We start from the raw sequence: 23037 nt of genomic DNA on the forward strand, positions 1-23037 counted from the left end.
TGCTTTTTTATGTGGCATTCAATTTATAAACACAATCTCTCTTCTACACATAATCTTGAAATGGTCAGCAGCATTATTCTATTTTACAAGGAAGGAAAGTAAAACTTGGAGATGTTAAATCATATAGGCAAAAGGAGACAAAGGCAGGACTCCCAGATCAGTGTGACACCTATGTTCACATTGTTTCCAATGTAATATTCTTTGTCTTTTACAACCCTTATTTTTTTTCACAAAGGGATTTATTTGAACATAATATAAAACTTTTTAAATAGTCTATTCTTTTAGAGCATAAAATTTATTCTAAAAGTTAATCCGAGTACTCAGTGACAAAGCCAAGATGAGAAGCTCTAGCCATAAGACCATATCTCTTATTGAGATGTATATGTATGTTTACTTCATTCCTGGAACGGTTTAAACAATGTGTGGTTAGTTGACTGCTGTTCTAATAAAGTATAGGGCTTATTAGTCTCGATTCTCTGCCCTATTCTTGCCAGGCAAAATAATACTGTGAACTTCTGCTTAAAGAAATAGTGAACACCTCTATTTCCTAGATGAGAAGTTGCTACAGATGAATTTCCAGAATCTCCCCTTGGTGGACAAAAAGTTACGATTTACTGTAAGAAGTCAGGTCATAGAGAATATGAGGAAGAGTTTGTTTCATTAAGACACTAGAACAAAAAATGACCTTATTCACCTGACTTCAAAGTTGATTATGTTTAAATGACCTCAAGGAAGCATGTAAAGTCCTATGTGTAAAGACCTCTGGTTTTGGTTTGGATAAAGGGGTACTACAGCTCTGTCTGGAATCCTTGGATGATACAAGCAGTTAATGTGCTTGGGTGCTAACGGAAAGCTTGGAGGTTCAAATCACCCAGAAGTACCTCAAAAGGAAGGCCTGCAATCTACTTCTGAAAAATCAGCCATTGAAAAGCCTATGGAGCATAACTCTACTCTGAGACTCAAAGGGTTGCCATGAGTTGGAGTCAACTTGGTGGCAACTGGTGGTGGTGGTGGTAGAAGATATCTCTATTCGAAAATTTCTTCTAATGTGGAACTGCTTCCACTGTCAAGAAAATTGTAACTGAAGACTCGTTAAGGCTGGATGTCACCCTAAGAGATTAGTTAGTAGAAGCTGCATTTCCTAACACCTGCTCACAGTAGCCTGATAGATGGAAATCAGCTTCCAGCTTTCTCTTCTCCAACTCTGACTGATTCCAATTTCTATTATCTTTTTCTTCTTAGGTCTTATTCTTTAAAACCTGAAAACTTATTTTAGTCTCTCTAGGATTCATGTACAATTTTCTAAGATTTTTCTCATTTGAGGAATCAAAGCAGTTTAAAACTTTCACTCTTTTGAAGACCTGAATGCAAGTCATTGACTTCCAAGTTAAAATCATCCATCTATTTAAGAAAAACTGATTTTAACAGAAATATTAATTCTATTGCCCTACCAAACGTGGCTTGGAATGCATATTGGTGTGTGGATATTGGGAGTAGTAGTAATGTGTTTGTATGAGTTCCCCATCATGTGTAACTAATGTGTTGCAAGGGCTTTATCTTGGAAGCTGACCAAAAAGTTCGGTAAAGATAACCAAATTTTCTGCTTATTGCATTCTGATACATAAATTATCTTTCATTCATTCAACAAATAGTTACTGAGTCCCTACTGTTCTTGTGCCAGGCACTATTCTAGGTGCTAGAGATTCTCAGTGAATAAAACAAACATCCTTACACTTAGAGTGTAAATTCTAGTGGGGAGAGGGCTGTAAGTCTAAGGGAAGAACTAAAGCAGCGAAAGGAGACAGGAAATTTTGAGAGAGGGAAGGAACTGCCAAATACAAATTTTTTGTGGTGCAAACAGTTAATGAACTTGGCTGTAAATCAAAATGCTGAAGGTTTGTGTCCACTCAGAGGTGCCTGGAAGAAAGACCTGGTGATTTACTGTCAACAGTCATTGAAAACTCTATGAAACACAGTTCTACTCTGTCACACATGGGGTAGCCATGAGTCAGAATCTGCTTGATGGTGACTGGTACTGGTATTGGTGCTGGTATTGGTATGATATTTAAGTAAGGCCTGAAAGAAAGGAGGCAGGGAGTCATGGTGATATCTGTAGTATTGTGTTATAGGCAGAAGGATCAGCAAGTATACAAGTCCTGAGGCATGAATGTGCCTGGTGTGTTAAAGAAATACCAAAGAGGCCTAAAGTAAAGTGAAAGGGAGAAAGTAGTAGGTGGTAAGATGTTAGAAAGGGCAATGCCAGTAAATTTTGTAGAACCCTGAGGTCAATGAAAAAAATTTGCTTTTTCCTTTTTTGAAATATGAGGCCATTGGAGCACTTTAAATTGATGACTGAAGGGCACAATCTGACTTGGATTTTAACAGGCTAAATGTGACTGCCATGTTGAGAATAAACTGAAGGGAGAAAGGAGCCAGGCAAACCAATCAGGAGACTGAAGCAATAGCCCAAGCAAGAGATAACAACCCAGCATGATACCAGTGGAGGTAATGAGAAATAGTGGGATACTGGGTGTATTTTGAGATAGGTGCTGACAGAATATGATGACATCAGATGTGGAGTGTGAGAGGAGGAGGGGAGTCAAGAATAACTCCAAAGTTTGTGACCAGAACAACTGGAAAATTTGAGAGTGCCTTGTGCTTCCTGCATAATTTCTTCCATTTATGTGCTCCTTCTAAAAGCTTTCTGAAAGTTCTGACCAATGATTTAAAAAGCAAAAGAAATGCCAGTTATTCCTGTTTGCTTTTCTTGGGCCTCCTAGAGTCTGCTTTTGACAAAGTAATGTTTGTGATGAATATTTATTAAGCATACATCTAAGAGAGAAAGGAGTCAAAGGAGATGAGATAATATTTGTCAACTGGAGACTATTTCTCTACTATACATATGTAAGTGGGGTTTCAGCCAAGATAAGTTTTTCACTTCCAAGGTTTATGGTATGAAATAGTTTAATTTCAAACTATATATCATATTAAATTTCCTTGGCTTCTAGAACTATTTATATTGCTTTAGAATTCATTTCTTTGTCCTAAGTAAATCACAAAGTATATTAACCCCCACTTTTTTGAAATTGTGGTTTAGGTGAAAGGTTACAGAGCAAACTAGTTTTCCAGTCAATAATTTACACACATTTTGTTTCATAATATTAGTTTTAGTTCCCTCAATGTAGCAACAGTACTCTTCCAACTTCCTCCCCGGATTCCCAGTATACATTCATCCTTCTTTCCTTCCGCTTCCTGCCTTCTGAGCTTTGTTTTGGGACAAATGCTGCCCTTTTGGTCACATATGGTTAATTGTTCAGAGGAGTATGCTCCTCACAAGTATTTTTGTTCACTTCATAGCCTGTCTGTTGTTAGGCTGAAAGGTCATCTCCAGGGGTGGATTCGGTTCCAAGTTTGAAGGATGTCTAAGGATCATAGTCTCAGCGGTTCCACCAGTATCTATCAGATTAGTAACTCTGATCCTTTTTACAATTTTGAATTTTCTTCTACATTTTTCTTCCATTCTGTTCAGGATCTTCTGTAATCCCAATCAGAGTAGTCAGTAGTGATAACCAGGCACCATCTGGTTCTTCTGGTCTTTGAATATAAAGGCTGTCATTCACATGGTCTAGTAGTCCTTTGGATTAATTGTTTTCTTGAGTCTATTATTTTCTTCACTCTTCTTTACTCTGGATAAGGAGAGACCAATAGCTGTACCTTAGATGGCTGTTCACTAGCTTTTTAAGATCCTAGTCACTACTCACCTCAGCAAAATGTAGAATATTGTCTTTATGAACTATGGTATACCGATTGAACTAGATGTCCCCCAAGACTGTGGTTCTAAATCCCCAAACCTAGTGACTCATTCCCTCAAAGTGTTTGGTTATTGCTAAGAAATTTTCATAACTTTGCCCTATTTACTCTGTTATCTACATGAATATATTTGTAGCACATACAAATACGTTTGTAGAAATATCCTCTGCCAAATCTATATATGTTCTTGGGTGTAGGCCCTTTTGGTTGCATGTCTGCCTATGTATCTACTCATTGGTTACTGTTTGTCATTATTGTTATTGAACACTTGTGTATGAAATGATATTTACATTTGTTGTGTGTGACTCTTGTGTACTTCTCAATGTCTTCCTTTGCATTGGTCATATTGCTGACCTCTTGCTTATTGTATATTGCCTTTCCCTTCACCCAAGTTAATACATGTCTACTCTCTAGGTAGATAGTTTGTTGAAGATTCAAAAATAGTTTCAGCAATATATTGACAGAGAACTTGCAGTAATCCAAGCTAGATTCAGACAAAGATGTAGAATGAAGGATATGATTGTTAATGTCAGGTGGATCTTGGCCAAGAGCGAAGAATACCAGAAAGATATTTACTTGTGTTTTATTGACTCTGCAAAGCCATTCAACTATGTGGATCATAACAAATTATGAATAACATTGCGAAGAATGGGAACTCCAGAACTCTTAATTGTGCTTGTGAGGAACCTTTACATAGACCAAGAGTCTGTCATTCAAATAGAACCAGGGAATACCACATGGTTTAAAATCAGGAACAGTGTGCATCAGGGTTGTATGCATTCACCATACTTATTCAATCTGTATGCTGAGCAATTAATCCTAGAAGCAGGACTATATGAAGAAGAACATGGCTTCAGGATTGGAGGAAGAGTCATTAACAACATGCAATATGGAGATGATATGATTTTGTTTGTTGAAAGTGAAGATGACTTGAAACATTTACTATTGAAGATCAAAGACTATAGTCTGAAGTATGGATTACACATCAATTAAAGAAACAAAAATCCTCACAACTGCACCAATAAGCAACATTATGATAAATGGAGAAAAGATTGAAGTCAGGGATTTTACTTCGATCCACACTCAACACCCATGGAAGCAGCAGTCAAAAATCAGACATTGCATTGCACTAGGCAAATGTGCTTCAAAAGGCTTCTTTAAAGTGTTAAGAAGCAAAGATGTCACTTTGAAGACTATGTGCATAACTTAAGCTGTGTTGTTGTTGTTGTTAGATATCCTTGAGTCATTGCTGACTCATAGCAACCCTATGCACAACAGAATGAAACATTGCCCAGTCCTGCACCAGCCCCACAATCCCTGCTATGCCTGAGCCCATCGTTGTAGCCACTGTGTCAATCCATCTTGTTGAGGGCCTTCCCCTTTTCTGTCAACTCTCCACTTTACTGAGCATTATATCCTTCTCCAGGGATGGTCCTTTCTGACAACATGACTGAAGTAGGTGAGATGAAGTCTGGCCATTTTCGCTTCCAAGGAGCATTCCAGCTGCACTTCTTCCAGGACAGATCTCTTAGTTCTTTTAGCAGTCCATGGTACTTTCAATATTCTTCACCAACACCACAACTCGAAAGCATCTATTCTTCTTCGGTCTTCCCTATTTATTGTCTAGCTCTCACGTGCATATGAGGAGATTGAAAATACCATGGCTTGGGTCAGGCACACTTTAGTCTACAAGGAGATATCTTTGCTCTCCATCACTTGAAAGAGGTCCTTTGCAGAAGATTTGCCTAATCATCTGATGTCTTGACTGCTGCTTCCATTTGTGTTGATTATAGAAGCAAGTAATATGAAGTTTTTGACAGCTTCAATGTTTTCTCCATTTATTGAAATGCTGCTTATTGGTCCAGTTGTGAGGATTTTTGTCTTCTTTATATTGGGGTGTAATCCATACTGCAGACTATAGTCTTCAATCTTCATCAGTAAGTGCTTCAAGTAATCCTCACTTTTATCGAGCAAAGTTGTGTCATCTGTGTATCCCGGATTGTTAATGAGCCTTCCTCCAACATCCTCCAGGTTCAACCACACTATGGGATGTTTCATGGATTCATTGTTATTATTTAGCTTGCATAGCATACTCTCTTTCTACATGTCATGTTGCCTGCCAGTTAAATTGGTTACCAGACAGTTTAACAAGGAAGTTAACTAAGCCACGTCAGTAATAAGCTTTAAAAAATAAATATTTAATTGACATTTAAAAAAAAAAAAAAGGCTTATGGTAAGCTGAGAAAGAGCCTCAGTTACTCAGAACACATCAGTTGACATGAATGCAGGGGTGCATGTGTGTCTCACCCTGATGTAGAAGGAGTACATCTAAATGTGATGTCTTGTGTTACCTATACACTGGTCACCCAGTTGTTCTTGTGAAAAATGGAAAGATGCCAGTAATAATCAATGCAAACTTAGTCCAAAGTAAAATGACATTTCCAAAATATTTGCTAAAATCTCATTCTATTTACTTTGGTCTTATTTCAATACTTTTTTTTAGAAATTCTGAAAATAATTTAATTGAAATTATGTTGTTGTTAGGTACTGTCAAGTCAGTTCTGACTCATAGTGACCCATTTGTTGTGGTTACCTAGTGCCACTCTGAGAGGAATATACCACAAATGGGATGGCCTTAACAAACAGGAATTTATTCTCTTACAATTTGGAGGCTTTAAGTCCAAGTTCAAAGTGCTAGGATCTAGGGGCTGGGTGAAAGCCCCTCAACCTTGAGGTCCAGCTCTGCCTTCTGCTCCCAGCCCACTGGAGCTAGAGGCTTTTCTTTACTCAGACAGCTGCTAGCTGCTGAGGCTGACAAACCCAAGGTTGACAAGTAAAAAGGCACAGTCCCTATGTTACCAAAACACACAGCAGACCATTAATTTAAATCTATTGTAAGTCCAAGGTTGGCAGAGTATAGCAGGCTGCTGAACAATGACACAGCTACATTCAGGGTCCAAGTGTTCCATAAGCTAGACACCATTCCCCAAGGCTTACATACAGGAAACAGACCACATTCCCTAAGGCACCTATTCAGCTGCTCACAGTAGATTCCACCATGGAGTTGATTGCCAGTCTCATCATGGGTAATACTACATCCAGCTGCCCAGCCATTCAACCAGCCTTAGCCAAGTTGACACAAAAATTGAACTACCATGCCAATGTGCAACAGAACCAAACACTTCCCAGTCCTGTGCCACCATAACTAGTTGATATGCTTGAGCCTGTTGTTACAGCCACTGTGTCACTCCATCTTATTGAGGGTCTTCCTCTTTTTCACTGATCTGTTAATTTATCAAGTATGATATCTTTCACCAGGGAATGGTCCCTTCTAACAACATTACCAAAGCAGATGAGATGAAGTCTGGCCATTTTCACTTCCAAGGAGCATTCAAGCTGCACTTCTTCCCAGACAAATTTGTTCGTTCTTCTGGCAGGCCAGGGTATTTTCATATTCTTCACAACACCACAATTCAAAGGCATCACCTCTTCTTTGATTTTCCTTTTTCATTGTCCAGTTTTCACATGCTTATGAGGCTTTTGAAGATACCATGGTTTGGATCAGGAGCACCTTAATCTTCAATGATATACTTTCTCTTTAATACTTTAAAGAGATATTTTGCAGCAGATTTGCCTGATGCAATATATCATTTGATTTGACTGCTGCTTCCATGGGTATTGATTGTGGATCCAAGTAAAATGAAATCTCTAGCAACTTCAATCACTTCTCCATTTATCATGATGTTGCTTATTGGTCCAGTTGTGAGGATTTTTGTTTTCTTTATGATAAGGTGTAATCCATATTGAAGGCTGCTATAAGCCATCTTCACTTTCAGCAAGCAAGATTATATCTCATAATGTTAATGAACATATCTCAACTTGTTAATAAGTCTTCCTCTAATCCTAATGCCACATTGTTCTTTATATAGTCCAGCTTCTAGATTATTTGTTCATCATACAAATTGAATAAGTATGATGAAAAGATACCCAGATGCACATCTTCTGATTTTAAACCATATAGTCCTTTTGTTTTAGTTGAATGATTGCCTCTTGATCTATGTAGTGGTTTCTTACAGGCACAGTTAAATGTTCTGGAATTCCCACTCTTTGCAATGTAATCCATAATTTGTTATGATACACACAGTCCTATACCTTTGTATAGTTACTAAAGTACAGGTATTCTTTTCTGATATTCTCTGCTTTCATCAACATCCATCTGACATCAGTAATGATATCTCTCATTCTAATATTAAACTAAGAAATTGAGTATGAGACTGCCTGGGTTCAAATTTCCACTCCAGCATTCATTGGCTTTCTATCTTTGGTGAAGTTACTTAACTTCTATAAGTCTCTCTGTCTTCATCTGGAAGAGAGAGATAACAATATCTACTTTATGGGGTTGTTATTACAAGTATATGAAATACTACATGTGCAGTAACAAGCACCCACCACTTGACACACTAAGTAATCTATTAATGTTGACTATTATTAAAGGCAGAGATAATAAAATGTTAGTTGTTAGCCCTTTTGTGGACATATGGGACATATATAATACTAGGTGATTTGTGAGTTCACTGGAAAACTTTGCAGTCTTTAATGCATGCATTCCATTAGACTGGCTAAAGATTGGTGTGTACTTTCATGGGCTGAAACTGCTCTAAATACATGCAGACAGAATGTTCCACATGCAATATTAACTATGCAATCTTCCAGATAACATTGTCCTTCATTCAGTTTAAGTGGTGTCTCAGTCAGGATATGGGTTTGTTTTTGGTGTTTGTGTTTTTGTACATACATCTATCTACTTAAGAAGATGAAGATATACTGTGTTAGCCTTATCTAACAAACTAGCAGAAGAAGGATGTAGGAAACTTGAGCAAATGGACACCATAGCTATTATTTCTCCTTAGTGCAAAACATGGAGGTTAGCAACAGGAAGGTGAAAGTGTTCAAAGGAAGTGGAAGAAACTGGGAATATATAAAGAAATTACTGTATAGATGTAGAAGATGTATTCTATGTAGCCAGCCTCACTGGGGTAAAAGTATAGGAGGCAAGTTTTGGTCAATGTACGACAAATGTTCCCAACAACTAGAGTTTAAGGACTGACTGAAATGCCCTGAAAGCAAGTAAGCTCCAATTGCCACAGCAAGACCTTAATGAGGTATAATGTTTCAATTCATTAATAGCATTTGAGGAGAGTAGGGAGATTCCTTGAAATTACTTAATAGAAAAAAACACTTTCCATTCTATGTTTAGCCTATATTTCATTTTGGAAATAAAAATGAGAGCTTTGTGGTCCACGGAAGATGATCATGTTATATAACAAGATGTTGAAGGTGATCTTTCACTCAAAGCCCCCTGATAGAAGAGATACTGCATGCTGAAGTTAGATTCCAGGTTAAAATACAGACTTTACAAAGAAAATGGCAGTAAAATACTTTCACAATTCTTGAATCCTCAGCCAGGTCCAGGTTATTAAGGGGCTCAGAGTATGTCAAGGAGAGTGGACTTTGTGAGGAGGAATTTTGGAATATGGCTGAGCACTGAGTATGTGTTTGCCATGGAAGGAGAAGAGGAGTTCCTGGCCCCCCCACTTCAAGCCTAGTAAAAAATAGAATTTCAAAGCTTCTGCTTAGAGAACTTGGTATGAGATGTCTGCATGGTGAAGGGTGAGGGATCGGAGTAAGCAAGGTTCTGACTCCTTCCCAGGAAGTCTGGAAAGTGAAACATGGGTTGGCAAATTATTTTGGCCAAGGAATCAGGGAAGTTGCTGTTGCATCTTCACAAAAAAAAAAAAAAAAAAAAATGAGTGTCTCCTGTGGACTAAGGCATGCCATGAGTAAGGTAGGGCTGAATGGGTGTTCTGGTTACCTAGTGCTGCTCTGACAAGAAATATACCACAAATGGGATGGCCTTAACAAACAGGAGTTTATTCTTACAATTTGGAGGCTTTAAGTCCAAGTTCAAAGTGCCAGCCTCTAGGGGCTGGATGAAAGCCCCTCCACCTTGGGGTCCAGTTCTGCCTCCTGCTCCCAGCCTACTGGAGCTAGAGGCGTTTCTTCACTCAGCTGCTAGCTGCTGAGGCTGTGAAACCCCAAGGTTGACAAATAAAAACACACAGTCCCGATGTTACCAAACCACATGGCAGGCCATTAACTCAAGTCCATTGTAAGTCCCAAGGTTGGCAGAGCATAGCAGGCTGCTGAGCAATGACATGGCTGCATGTAGGGTCCAAGCATGCCAAAGGCTAAAGACCATTCCCAAGGCTTCTACTTATATACAGGAAGCAGACCACATCCCAAAGGCAGCTACTCAGCTGCTTGTGGTAGATCCCACCATGGAGTTGATTACCAATCTCATCATGGAGAATAACTACCACCAGCTGCCCAGCCACTCAACTTGGCCTAGCCACTCAACTTGGCCTAGCCAAGTTGACACACAAACATAAGTACCACAATGGGATAGGTAATCTTGGGGCTTCTTCAAGAAGCAAGAATTTTATTATTGTTTTATTATTTTATTATTGTTGATAATAATAAAATTCATGGTGGAAACTACCACCCAGGATCTAATCCCTGTTATGGAAGGATTCTGCTGTCAGATATCCAAGTTCCAAAATAGAAGAAACCTCTCGGTTGCTTTCAGGTCCCTTTGGTTATTTTAGGAGCCCTGGTGGCACTGTGGTTAAATGCTTGGCTGCTAACCGAAAGGTCATTGGTTCAAACCCATCAGCCAATCCATGTGAGAAAGATATGGCAGTCTATTTTTGTAAAGATGAAAGCCTAGAAAACCCTGTGGAGGCAGTTTTACTCTGTCCTAGAAGGTTGCTAAGAGTCAGGATCAACATGAAGGTAATGGGTTTGGATTTTTGTGTGTGTGTGTGTGTTTTCTGGTTCAAGCCGTGTCACATGCCTCCATTTAGCCAGCCAAGCAGAGAACAGCATTAGACTTGGGTCTGAGAAGGAAATAGTACCAAAGAATGATATGTGAGCATTGCTTTGGGAAATTTTTTAAAATTAAGGGTTGGGGTGCTGGCAGAGACCAGATGACTGCAATATTTTTGGCACAGCAGAAACAAAAATGCACTTAAAGAGCTATTTATTTATGGTACATTTGAATCTCTAATCGGAATCAATTAATAATTTTTTAAAATTGTTACTGTAATTTTGTGTGAAAGATTGCAGAGCAAATTGGTTTTCCATTCAGTAATTCGTTCACATTTTGTTTTGTGATATTCATTGCAGACCCCACAATGTAACAGCACTCTTTCTACTTCCTCTATTATCAACACTTGAACAGACGTGGAGTCATGCTTGGCGGTCTCAGGCACATAGAGAAGAACAATAGTCATTCCGTTTGTTGAGAAATTGCTCTTCTTTCCTCACAGCCAGTATCTCTGCTATATTTGTCATAGGTGCATTCTATAGGAGAGTTTTCTTTAAAATTTTAATGCTATATATTTATTTATTTTCATCTTTAAGGGTTTCTTTGCTTTGTAATTTTTCATTTTTATTTGGTGAAAGTGTACACAGAGTTACACCATTTCATCAATTTCTTCCAGTCCAGTTCATTGAAATTAGTTACCTTATTCAAGTTGTGCCCCATTCTCTCTATCCTTTTCCTCATTATTCTACCACCATTATCGTAAACTCACTGCCCCTTAAGCCTCCCATCTCACTTTTTGTGTTGCTGTTGTCGATTTGATCTCACATAGATAATTCTTTAAAAGAGCACAATATTCAAAATATACGTACTTTATTAATTAAAATAAGATATTTTGAGGTTCAAAGAAGGCTTAAAGGGATAGTTTTTCTTTAAGGTTTAAAGTTTAAAGATGCTCTCAGGGCAATAGTTTTGGGGCTCATCCACTTCAGTGGATTTGGAAAATGTAGATTCTATTGAGAATTTGAAAATTTATTCTGCATTCCCTTCACTTTTGCTCACTTGGCAATGTTTTAAACTTTCTAATTTATGATTCTTCTGAAGATTTTCTAATTAAGTCAGTGGGAGGAGCATTAAAAATAAATTTCTTTCTTTCATCCACTGTGTTGGATATCCTTTCATCAAAGTGCATACGTTCCCCTAATTCTTAGTACTTCCAAGTATATTGTTAATTATTTCTTTTTCTGGTTATTGTTGTTGTTGTTAGGTGCCATCCCATCAGCTCCAACTCACAGTGACCCTATGTTCAACAGCGTGAAACACTGCCCGCTCCTGTGCCAGCCTCACAATCCTTGCTATACCTGAGCCAATCATAGCAGCCACTGTGTCAGTCCATCCCATTGAGGGCCGTCCCCATTTTTGCTGGCGCTCCACTTTACCAAGCATGATATCCTTCTCCAGGAAATGGTACCTTCTGACAATATGACTAAAAATAGCTGAGATGAAGTCTGACCATTCTCACCTCCAAGAAGCATTCTGGCTGTACTTCCAGGACAGATCTGTTAGTTCTTCTGGCAGTCCATGGTACTTCCAATATTCTTTGCCAGCACCACAACTCAAAAGCATCAACACTTTGGTCTTCCTTATTTATTGTCCAGCTTTGACATGCATAGAAGGCAATTGAAAATACTATGGCCTTGGGTTAGGCACACCTTAGTCTTCAAAGAGACATCTTTGCTCTTCAGCACTTGAAAGAGGTCTTTTGTAGCAGATTTGCCCGATGAAATACGTCATCTGATTTCTTGATTGCTGCTATCATGGGTGTTGATAGTGGAATCAAGTAATATGAAATCTTTGACAACTTCAATCTTCTCCATTTTATCGTGATGCTGCTTATTGGTCCAGTTGTGAGGATTTTAATTTTCTTTATGTTGAGGTGTAATCCATACTGCGGACTGTAGTCTTTAATCTTCATCAGTAAGTGCTTCAAGTCATCTTCACTTTCAGCAAGCAAAGTTGGGTCATTTGCACATCGTACATTGTTAACAAGTCTTCCTCCAGTCCTGATGCTATGTTCTTCTTCATATAGTTCAGCTTCTTGGATTATGTGCTCAGCATAGAGATCAAATAAGTATGGTGAAAGTATACAACCCTGACACACTCTCGTCTTGATTTTAAACCATGCAGTATTCCCTTGTTCTGTTTGAATGACAGCCTCCTGGCCTATGTACAGGTTTTTCATGGCACAATTAAGTGTTCCAGGATTTTCATTATTCTTAATGTTATCCATAACTTGCTATGATTTACATAGTCTAATGCTTTTGTCTAGTCAATAAAACACAGGTAAACATCTTTCTGGTATTCTCTGCTTTCACCAAGACCCATCTGACATCAGCAATGGTATCCATAATTCCACATCCTCTTCTGAATCCAGCTTGCATTTTTAGAAGTTTCCAGTCAATATACAGGTGCAATCATTTATGAATTATCTTCAGCAAGATTTTACTAGCTTGTGATATTAATGATATTGTTTGATAATTTCCAAATTCTGTGGGATCACCTTTCTTTGGAATGGGTATAAATATGGATCTCTTCCAGCCAATTGGCCAGGTAGTTGTCTTCCAAATTTCTTGGCATAGAGTGGTAAGCGCCTACAGTGTGACATCCATTTGTTGAACATCTCAATAGATATTCTATCAACTCCTGGAGGCTTGTTTTTCACCAATTCCTTCAGTGCAGCTTCAACTTCTTCCTTCAACCATTGATTCTTGATCATATGCCACCTCCTGAAACAGAGAACATCGACCAGTTTCTTTTTGGCACAGTGACTTTGTCTATTCTTCCATCTTCTTTTGATGTTTCCTGTGTAATTCAATATTTTTCCCATAGAATCTTTCAATATTGCAACTCGAGGTTTGAATTTTTTCTTCAATTCTTTCAGCTTGAGAAATGCTGAGTGTATTCTTCCCTTTCAGTTTTCTAACTCCAGGTCTTTTCATCTTTTCATATTTTCTTATAATAATTGGCTTTGTCTACTCAATATGCTCTTTGAAATCTGTTCAGCTCTTTTGTCCAGCAGCCTTTTTTCCAGTTATTAGCCAGTGACATTTTGTTGTTGTTGTTGTTATTTGCCATTGAGTCAGATCTGACTCATAGTGACCCCTCCTTGAGTTTCTGAGGCAATATCACTATGGAGGTAGATTGCTCAACCTTTCTTCTGAGGAGTGGCTGGTGGATTTGAACTGCCAGCCTTCTAGATAACAGTCAAGTGCCTTTTCTTTCTATATTCCTATATTTCTGTAGAACCTTGGATCTCTTTATCTCTCACTATTCTTTCAACTCTCTATTGTTTTTAAAAACATGATGAAAGCAGGTCCTTGAGGAGCTATATATGATCCCAGGTAAGGGGAGGGACACAGGCCCCACCCCATGAAGCAGGAAGGGAGAGGTTTCAAAGAGCTAAGGGAGACAATCTTGGCTGTCGGTTTGTCCTACTGTGTTGGCTTGCATCTTGCTGTGAGGCATGAGGCTATGCCACCAGTGTTTCAAACACCAGCAGGGTTGAACATGGTGCACAGGGTTCAACACAGCTTACTGACTGACACAGACTAGGAAGATGGAAGAGATCATCCACTTCTCAAAGAATTGGCAGGGAAAAACCTTATGAATAACAGAGAAACACTGTCTGATACATTAGTGGGCAACCTTATGCATAGCCTGGAAACATTGTCTGATGCAGAGCAGGAGGATGCACCCTTTAGGTCAGAAGGCTCTCAAAATACTCTGAGAAAGAGCTGCATGATCAGAGTAGAACCAGCTTTAATGATATGGAGAAAGTAAAGCTTTTGAGACCTCCATTTGCTGGCTGGGCATGACTCCAATTGAGGATAAACAGCTACAAATATCCATTAATAATTGGAACATGGAATGTATGATGTATGAATCTAGGAAAGTTGGAAATTGTCCAAAATGAAATGGAACATATAAAGACTGATATCCTAGGCATTAGTGAGAGCTGAAATGGACCAGTTTTGGCCATTTTGAATCAGACAACCATATGATCTGCGCTGCCGGGAACTACAGTTTGAAGAGGAATGGCATGGCACTCATCATCACAAAGGATATTTCAAGATCTGTCCTGAAGCACAATGCTGTCAGTGATAGGATAATATCCATACACCTACAAGAAAGGCCATTTAATACTACTATTATTCAAATTTACACACCAACCACCAAAACCAAAGATGAAGAAACTGAAGATTTTTATCAACTTCTGCAGTCTGAAATTGACCGAACATTCAATCAGGTTGTGTTGCTTATCACTGGTGACTGGAATGCAAAAATTGGAAACAAAGAAGAATCACTGGTAGTTGGAAAATTTGGTCTTGGTGACAGAAGTAATGCTGGAGATTGCATGACAGAATTTTGCAAGACTAACAATTTATTCATTGCAAATACCTTTTTGCAACAACACAATTGGTGGCTATACACATGGACTTCATCAGATGGAATACACAGGCATCAGATTGACTACATCTGTGCCAAGAGGTGATAGAAAAGCTCAATATCTTTAGCTAAAGCCAGGCCAGGAGCTGATTGTGGAACAGACCATCAACTGCTCATATGCAATTTCAACTTGAAGTTGAATACAATTAAAACAAGTCCACAAGAGCCAAAATATGACCTTGAGTATATCCCTCTTGAATTTAGAGACCATCTAAAGAATAGATTTGATGTATTGAACACCAGTGACTGAAAACCAGAGGAATTGTGGGATGACATCAAGAACATCATCCATGAAGATAGCAAGAAGTCATTAAAAAGATGAGAAAGGAAGAAAAGACAAAAATGGATGTCAAAAGAGACTCTGAAACTTGCTCTTGAGTGAAGAGTAGCTAAAGCAAATGGACAAAAGGACAAGATAAAAGAGCTGAACAGATTTCAAAGAGCAGCTCAAGCAGACAAAGCCAATTACTATAATGAAATGTGCAAAGACCTGGAGTTAGAAAACCAAAAGGAAACAACATGCCCAGCATTTCTCAAGCTGAAAGAATTGAGGAAAAACTTTTAAGCGTCAAGTTGCAATATTGAAAGATTCTATGGGCAAAATATTGAATGATGCAGGAGACATCAAAAGAAGATGGAAGGAATACACTGTGCCAAAAAGACCTTGTTGAGCTTCATCCTTTTCAGGAGATGGCATATAATCAAGAACCAATGGTATTGAAGGAAGAAGTTGAAGCTGCACTGAAGTAATTGGTGAAAAAGAAGGCTCCAGGAATTGATGGAATACCCATTGAGATGTTTCAACAAATGGATGCCCCACTGGAGGCACTCACTCAGCTGTGCCAAAAGATTTGGAAAACAGCTAACTGGCCAACTGACTGGAAGAGATCCATATTTGTACAGATTCCAAAGAAAGGTGATACAACACAATGTGGAAATTACTGAACAATATCATTAATATCACATGCAAGTAAACTCTTGCTGAAGATAATTAAAAAATGGTTGCAGCAGTATATTGGCAGAGAGCTTCCAGAAATGCAAGCTGGTTTCAGGAGAGGACGTGGAACGAGAAATATCATTGCTGATGTCAGATGGGTCTTGGCTTAAAGCAAAGAATACCAGAAAGATGCTTACTTGTGTTTTATTGACTATACAAAAGCATTTGATTATGTGGCTTATAACAAATTATGGATAACATTGAGAAGAATGGGAATTCCAGAACTTGATTGTACTCATGAGGAACCTGTACATAGACCATGAGGCTGTTGTTCAAACAGAACAAGGAGACACTGCATGGTTTAAAATCAAGAGAGTGTGTCAGGGTTGTATCCTTTCACCATATTTGTTTAATCTGTATGCTGAGCAGATAATCCAAGAAGCTGAACTATATGAAGAAGAATGTGGCATCAGGATTGGAGGAAGAATCATTAACAACCTGCGATATGCTGATGATACAACTTTGCTTGCTAAAAGCGAGGAGGACTTGAGACACTTACTGATGAAGACTGAAGAATACAGTCTGCAGTATGGATTACATCTCAATGTAAAGAAATCAAGAATCCTCACAACTGGACCTATAAAGCAGCATCACAATAAATGGAGAAAAGATTGAAGCTGTCAGAGACTTCACATTGCATGTTTCTACAACTGATGCCAATAGAAGCAGCATTCAGGATTCAGACAACGTATAATGCAAAACTGGGCATATTGGCTGCAAAGGACCTCTTTCAAGTGGTGAAGAGCAATGATGACTCTTTGAGGACTAAGGTGTGCCTGACCCAAGCCATGGTATTTTCAATAGCCTCATATGCATGTGAGAGCTGGACAATGAATGAGGAAGACCGAAGAAGAGTTGATGCTTTTGAGTTGTGGTGCTGGCCAAGAATGCTGAAAGTACCACAGTCTGCTAAAAGATTTAACAAATCTGTCCTGGTGGAAATGCAGCTGGAATACTACTTGGAAGCAAGAATGGCCAGACTTTGTCTCACATACTTTGGTCCTGTTGTCAGAAGTGATCATTCCCTGGAGAAGGATGTCATGCTTGGTAAGGTGGAGGGTCAATGAAAGAGGTGAAGGTCCTCAAAGAGATGGATTGACACAGTGGCTGTGGTGATGGGCTCAGGCATAGCAAGGATCGTGGAGCTGGCGGGAACCAGGCAGTGTTTCCTTCTGCTGTGCATAGGGTCACTATGAGTTGGACACAACTCGATGGGAACAAACAACAACATAGGATCAAAGACTATATAAGGCAGATAGCATTGGTATCTGAAAGCTGTCCCACTGACTCAATGAACCAATGCTTTTATCTCTCTTTTGTATTGCTGTTATTATTTTCTGTTGAGGTGATTCCAAATCATATGAACCCACAGAACAGAGTAGAACTGTGCCATAGGATTTCCTAGTCTGTAATCTTTACGGGAGCAGATTGCCAAGTCTTTCTCCTGTGGAGCTCCTGGTGGATTTGAACCACAGACCTTTCAGTTAGCAGCCTAATACTTAATTATTGTGCTACCAAGACTCCTTCTCTCTTCTGTAGATAAAGACAAAAGAGAAACAGACATAAACTACAGGAGATAAGAGCTAAATCTCTCTTTTTCATACTAAAACTTTAACCTTTTGTTATAGATTGACTAGTATCCCCTCAAAATATGTGTTGAATTCATAACCTATCTGCCTGTGGTCATCATCCTATTTGAGAATAGATTGTCTTTGTTATGTTAATGAGACAGGATTAGTGTTGAATGTGTCTTGAGTCAATCTTTCGAGATATAAGAGATTTAAACAAGCCAGCTGGAAAGAGGAGATGGAGTAAGATAGATGCCAAGACACACGACAGTCTCCAAGCAACCAGGAAGCAGAAGCTGAAGAGCCAAGGACCTTCCTCCAGAGCCAACAGAAAGAGAAAGCCTTCCCCTATAGCCAGAACCTTAAACTTGCACTTCTAGCCTTCCAAACTGTGAGAAAATAAATTTATCAAAGCTACCCATTTGTGGTATTTATATTATCGCAACACTAGATAATTAACACATCTTCTCATAGTTTAGAAAATTTCCTATTTTTCCTGTTGTTTTGGTTCTCCACTGCCGCTCTAACAGAAAATACCACAAACGAGTGGCTTTAACAAACAGATATTTATTATTTTATAGTCCAGGAGGCTAGAAGTTCAAGTTCAAAGTACCAAGCTCTAGGGGCTGGGTGAAAGCCCCTAGACCTTGGGCTTTAGCTCTGCCTCTTGCTCCCAGCCCACTGAAGCTGAAGGCTTTTCTTAACACAAGCAGCTGATCGCTGCTGAGGCTGACCAACCCAAGGTTGACAAGTAAAATGACACAGTATCAAGATTGTCAAACAACATGGCAGGCCACTAATTCCAGTCTAGAAAAAGTCCCAAGATTGGCAGGGCATGGCAGGCTGCTGAATGAAGGCTCAGCTACATATAGGGTCCAAGCATGTCAAAAAACTCCAGAGACCTTCCACAAAACTTTTTATATACTGAAAGCAGACAACATCCCTAATGCAGCTACTTTGCTGTTCCAGTAGATTCCACCATGGAAGTGATTGCCAATTTCATCCTGGGGAATAACTGTATCCAGCTGCCCAGTCACGCAAAACCAGGCCCAGCCAAGTTGACACATAACCTTAACTACCACACCTGACAAGGTGGATGTAGTAGTTAAGGTTGTGTGTCAAATTGGCTGGCTCATGGTTTTGAGTGGCTTGGAAGCTAGAGGTTACTCTCCATAATGAGATTATAATCACCTCCATGGTGGAGTGTGCTGTGAGCATCTAAGTAGTTAACTTCAAGATGTGGCCTGCTTCCAGTTATATGGGAAAGGTCTGGAGTTTTTTGGCACATTTTGGTTCTTGCATTTGACCAAAGCTTCATCTCCAGTTTTTATACTTGGACCAGTGGTCTGCTGTATTGCCTGCTGATCTTGGGTTTGTGACATTTTACTTGCCAATCATGGGTTTATCAGCCTCAATAGCTAGTACCTGTGTAAGTCAGAGGAAGCCTTCCGCTCTAGTGGGCCTGGAACAAGAGGCAGAACTGAAGCCCAAGGTTAAGGGGTCTTCACCCCATCCCTGAAGCTGGCACTCTGAATTCTGACTTTTAACCTCCTAAACTTTTAGAGAATAAATTCCCGTTTGTTAAAGCCATTCATTTCTGGCATTTCTGTTATTGCAGCACTAGAAAACCAAGACAATGGGTAATGAGTCTTTTCTCTAACCTGGCCTTATACATATAACTAACTTGTTACTACAAAGCTAAAGACATGACTGCATTGTAAAATTCCTTTTTTTGTTTGTTTGTTTACATTTTATTGTATAATTTATGTACAGTGAAATATACAAAACTAAAGTGACATGGGTCAATGCATTTTTTTTTTTTTTTTTGCAGTATTCCTGCATTGTAAAATTCTTAAGATGGGGCTTTATCTGAATCATCTTTGTGCCTAGAAAAACTAGATGTTCAGTAAAATTTTTTTAAACGAATGAAGCCATTACATAAATAATGTGTAGAATAGAAAACAAGTCCTTACATGGTGGCTATGAGTCAAGTGTTTTTGTTTTATTTTCTTTTTTTACCTGACTATATAATGACAAGGTTTGTTACTAGTTTTGGGGTAAATATAAGGTGATTAATGAAAAGTTTTTGCTGAGATTCAATCATTACCACTAAAATTTTGATGACTGAAAAGAGAGAAGCAAGATCCAGTCTATTGGCCCCCTTCTACTATGGCATCCTCCTCTTACTCTTCATACAGAGTGCCTGGGTGGTACAAATAGTTAACATGCTTGACTGTGAAGAAAAGGTTGTATGGAGGTTTGAGTCCATGCAGAGCAACCCCAGAACAAAGGCCTGTTGGTCTACTCTGAAAAATAACCATGAAAACCTATGGAGTTCAGTTCTACTCTGAAACACATGGAGTCACCATTAGCCAGAATTGACTTGATGGCAACTGGTTTTGGTGTTCTTCATATGCAAGCCAAGAACCACCCACCCTCTTTATGCCTAATAGAAAACAAAATAAAACATTTGAATCAGAGATGTTTTGCCCAAATCCAGTTGTTGCTATTCACTTTAAAGTCAAGAAATTAAAAAGATGAAAGTTGTTGAAACTATTTCTGAAATTTGAGCACTTTATTAAGCATGGCAGTTCAAAAAACGTAATGTACGATCTTTTCAAGTTGAGTTATTTCCTACTGGTGTATTTTGCTATTTTTACCAGAAGTTTGTTCTAAGAGAGTGTGGTGAAAATGAGAATTTGTGAGAAAGCATAATAGATAACCAGTCATCAAGATCTCTGGAAATGCTGAAGGGGTAAAAGGAGAGAATGTGTGGAATTTCAGGAGATTATATTCCTGCATATTAGACAAGTGAAGTATTTAGCATACACAAAAGATCGTTGCAGAGACACAAACTCTCAAGGAACTAAGGAGTGAAAACACATAAAAAGAGAAAAAGGCCTAAATGCATTCACACTCTAACACAAGCACACCTACTCCTCACTTATTGACTATCTCATTATCTGACATTTAGCATTTAAAACAATAGTAAAAAATCTACTACCTGATTATTTTGCACATTAATGACACACATCTGGCAGTAATGAACGCCAAAGTATAAGCAAGAGTAGTGCTGGCTGTGATGGTTAAGGTTATGTGTCAGCTTGTTTAGGCCATGATTCTCAGTGGTTTGGCAGTTATATAATCAAGTAATCATCTTGTGATCTGATGTGGTCATCCTCCCTTTTCACATAACAGCAATTTTTACATAAAAACCTGGTCTTTGAAACTTAACCATGTCAGTAAGTGAGAAGTGGGTGTAATGCTAATTACAGCTAAGTAGTTCCTGTCTTTTTTGCCATTACTCAGTAGACCAGAATGAGATGGTAGAGTAAAAGTGACTTGAGAATAGTAAAAAATGCAGTAGCTTAAGATCTATTTCTAGGATTATTAATAAATTTTGTTTATTTTATACAAAGAGAACAAGATAGAAAGAGATTGAGCTTTACATGTACATATGAATGTGTGGAGAGTTAACAGAAGTAAGAGTGGTTCCCAGTAGTGCCAGGGCCTTTGCCATAGTGGTTATGCATAAGAATGATGATGGCAATTGGAACGATAGGTTCACAGAGGGCAAGCAACAAGGATGTCCTAAGTGAGGGCCACTTGGCAGCCAGAGCTAATAATGCAACAGGCTCACTGTCCTGGCTCTACAACTAAGCACTGTGGTTTTTTTTTTTTTTTTTTTTTTTTTTGCTTTCAAGACAACTCTGACTCATGGCAATGCAATGTGTGTCAAAGTAGAACTGTGTTCCATAAGGTTTTTAATAGATGATTTTTTTGGGGAAGTAGATCACCAGGCCTTCCTTCAGAGGCACCCCTGGGTGGACTCAAACCGCCATTCTTCATGTTATCAGCTAAGCACATTAATCATTTGCACCACCCAAGATACCATGAAAATTTTAGAATGACAGTAATAAACACAAACTAAAATGAAAGAGATATATTAACATTTTCTTTGTTTCTAGGAGAGTGGACGCTCCCTTTCTCTTCCTGGAAGATCAGTCCCACCCACCATCTCTACAATACCTTCTTCAGTGTACCAGCCTGCTTATAGCTACTATGGCAACCCATCTGGTGGGCTAGAAAAAGCAAACAAGAGGCTAACTCCTTGGGAAGCGGCAGCAAAGTCTCCTCTTGGCCTAGTGGATGATGCCTTTAGACCCAGAAACATCCAGGAATCCATTGTGGCAAACGTGGTCTCAGCAGCTCGGAGGAAGGTGCTCTCAGGGCCCTCAGAGAATTGGAAAGAGAGAATGTCCTATGTCCCTCAAACCCAAAAGACCAATATGAGCTCATTTGGAAGGCAACAGTATAGTGTACCATCCCTACCCAGTAATAGTATATCTACCAGCTCCCAATATGGTTCACAATTACAGTATGCATATTCTAGGCAGCCTTCCAGAAATGATTCTGAGTTAATGTCCATGGAAACCAGATCTGATTACTGTCTGTCAGTAACTGATTGCAACTATAACCCACACCCAAGGGGATGGAGGCGCCAAACATGAAAGTTAAAAGAACCTGATTACATACTACCTATAATAGCAGCAACAAAAAATCCTCCTTTGTAGGAATTCTTATTTTTCTAGTAGATTCACTTTTGGTCTTAGCCTGTTCTCAAAAATCACTTATCAGAGTGTGTGTGTGTGTGTGTGTACGCACCTGAGTGTGAGTCACTTCTTTGTCTGCTGATACATCATTTCTTTGAAGAAAAATTTTATTTTCTGCATTGATATGCTAGCACTCATGTGTAATTCTTACTCTTAATTCCCCTTATATAGAGTAGTCTAGACAACTAGACTCTGCTCAATTAAAATGAAAATAAGTGTTTTCTTGCATGGGCTTTAGTCCAGAAAGAAAGTAATGAAAGACTGTGTGCTGATTGCCACTAACTGTAATAGCAAGGAGTATAATGCTGGAGAAGTTTTCAATATGAAAAAGCCAGTGGATAATGATTATACAGAAAGGATTTTCTTGATGTTATGTTAAGTATTTTTCTGAAACATTAGAAATAAACCTAATATAGTGCTTTTTTTTTTTAAGAAACGGAAATATAGGAGTTCTCAGAAAGAAACAATATATGAGAATAAGAATTATACATTTTAGAAGGACTTTTGAGGTAAATGGTACAATGTGTGGGGAGTAAAAAGATTTTGATATAGGAACTAATCCATTGAAAGCCAGGAGCCCTGATGGCACAGTGGTTAAGCACTTGGCTTTTAACTGAAAATCTGCAGTTCGAACCCATGAGCCCCTCTGCAGGGGAAAGA

General features: G+C 38.7%; 1 protein-coding gene across 1 annotated transcript in view; it reads left to right on the forward strand.

Moving 5' to 3' along the window:
- The window catches only part of SYNPO2 (synaptopodin 2), a 330459-nt gene extending 308184 nt beyond the window's left edge, over nucleotides 1-22275 (forward strand). Inside the window, exon 5 of the mRNA XM_007952370.2 lies at nucleotides 21733-22275. Within this exon, the coding sequence (XP_007950561.1) occupies nucleotides 21733-22275 (543 nt within the window). The remainder of the gene's footprint in view (nucleotides 1-21732) is intronic.
- The last annotated feature ends 762 nt before the right edge of the window (nucleotides 22276-23037 follow it).

The sequence above is a fragment of the Orycteropus afer genome, unplaced genomic scaffold (assembly GCF_000298275.1).
Source record: "Orycteropus afer afer isolate SDZICR_OR568_19922 unplaced genomic scaffold, OryAfe1.0 scaffold00332, whole genome shotgun sequence".
NCBI lineage: Eukaryota > Metazoa > Chordata > Mammalia > Tubulidentata > Orycteropodidae > Orycteropus > Orycteropus afer.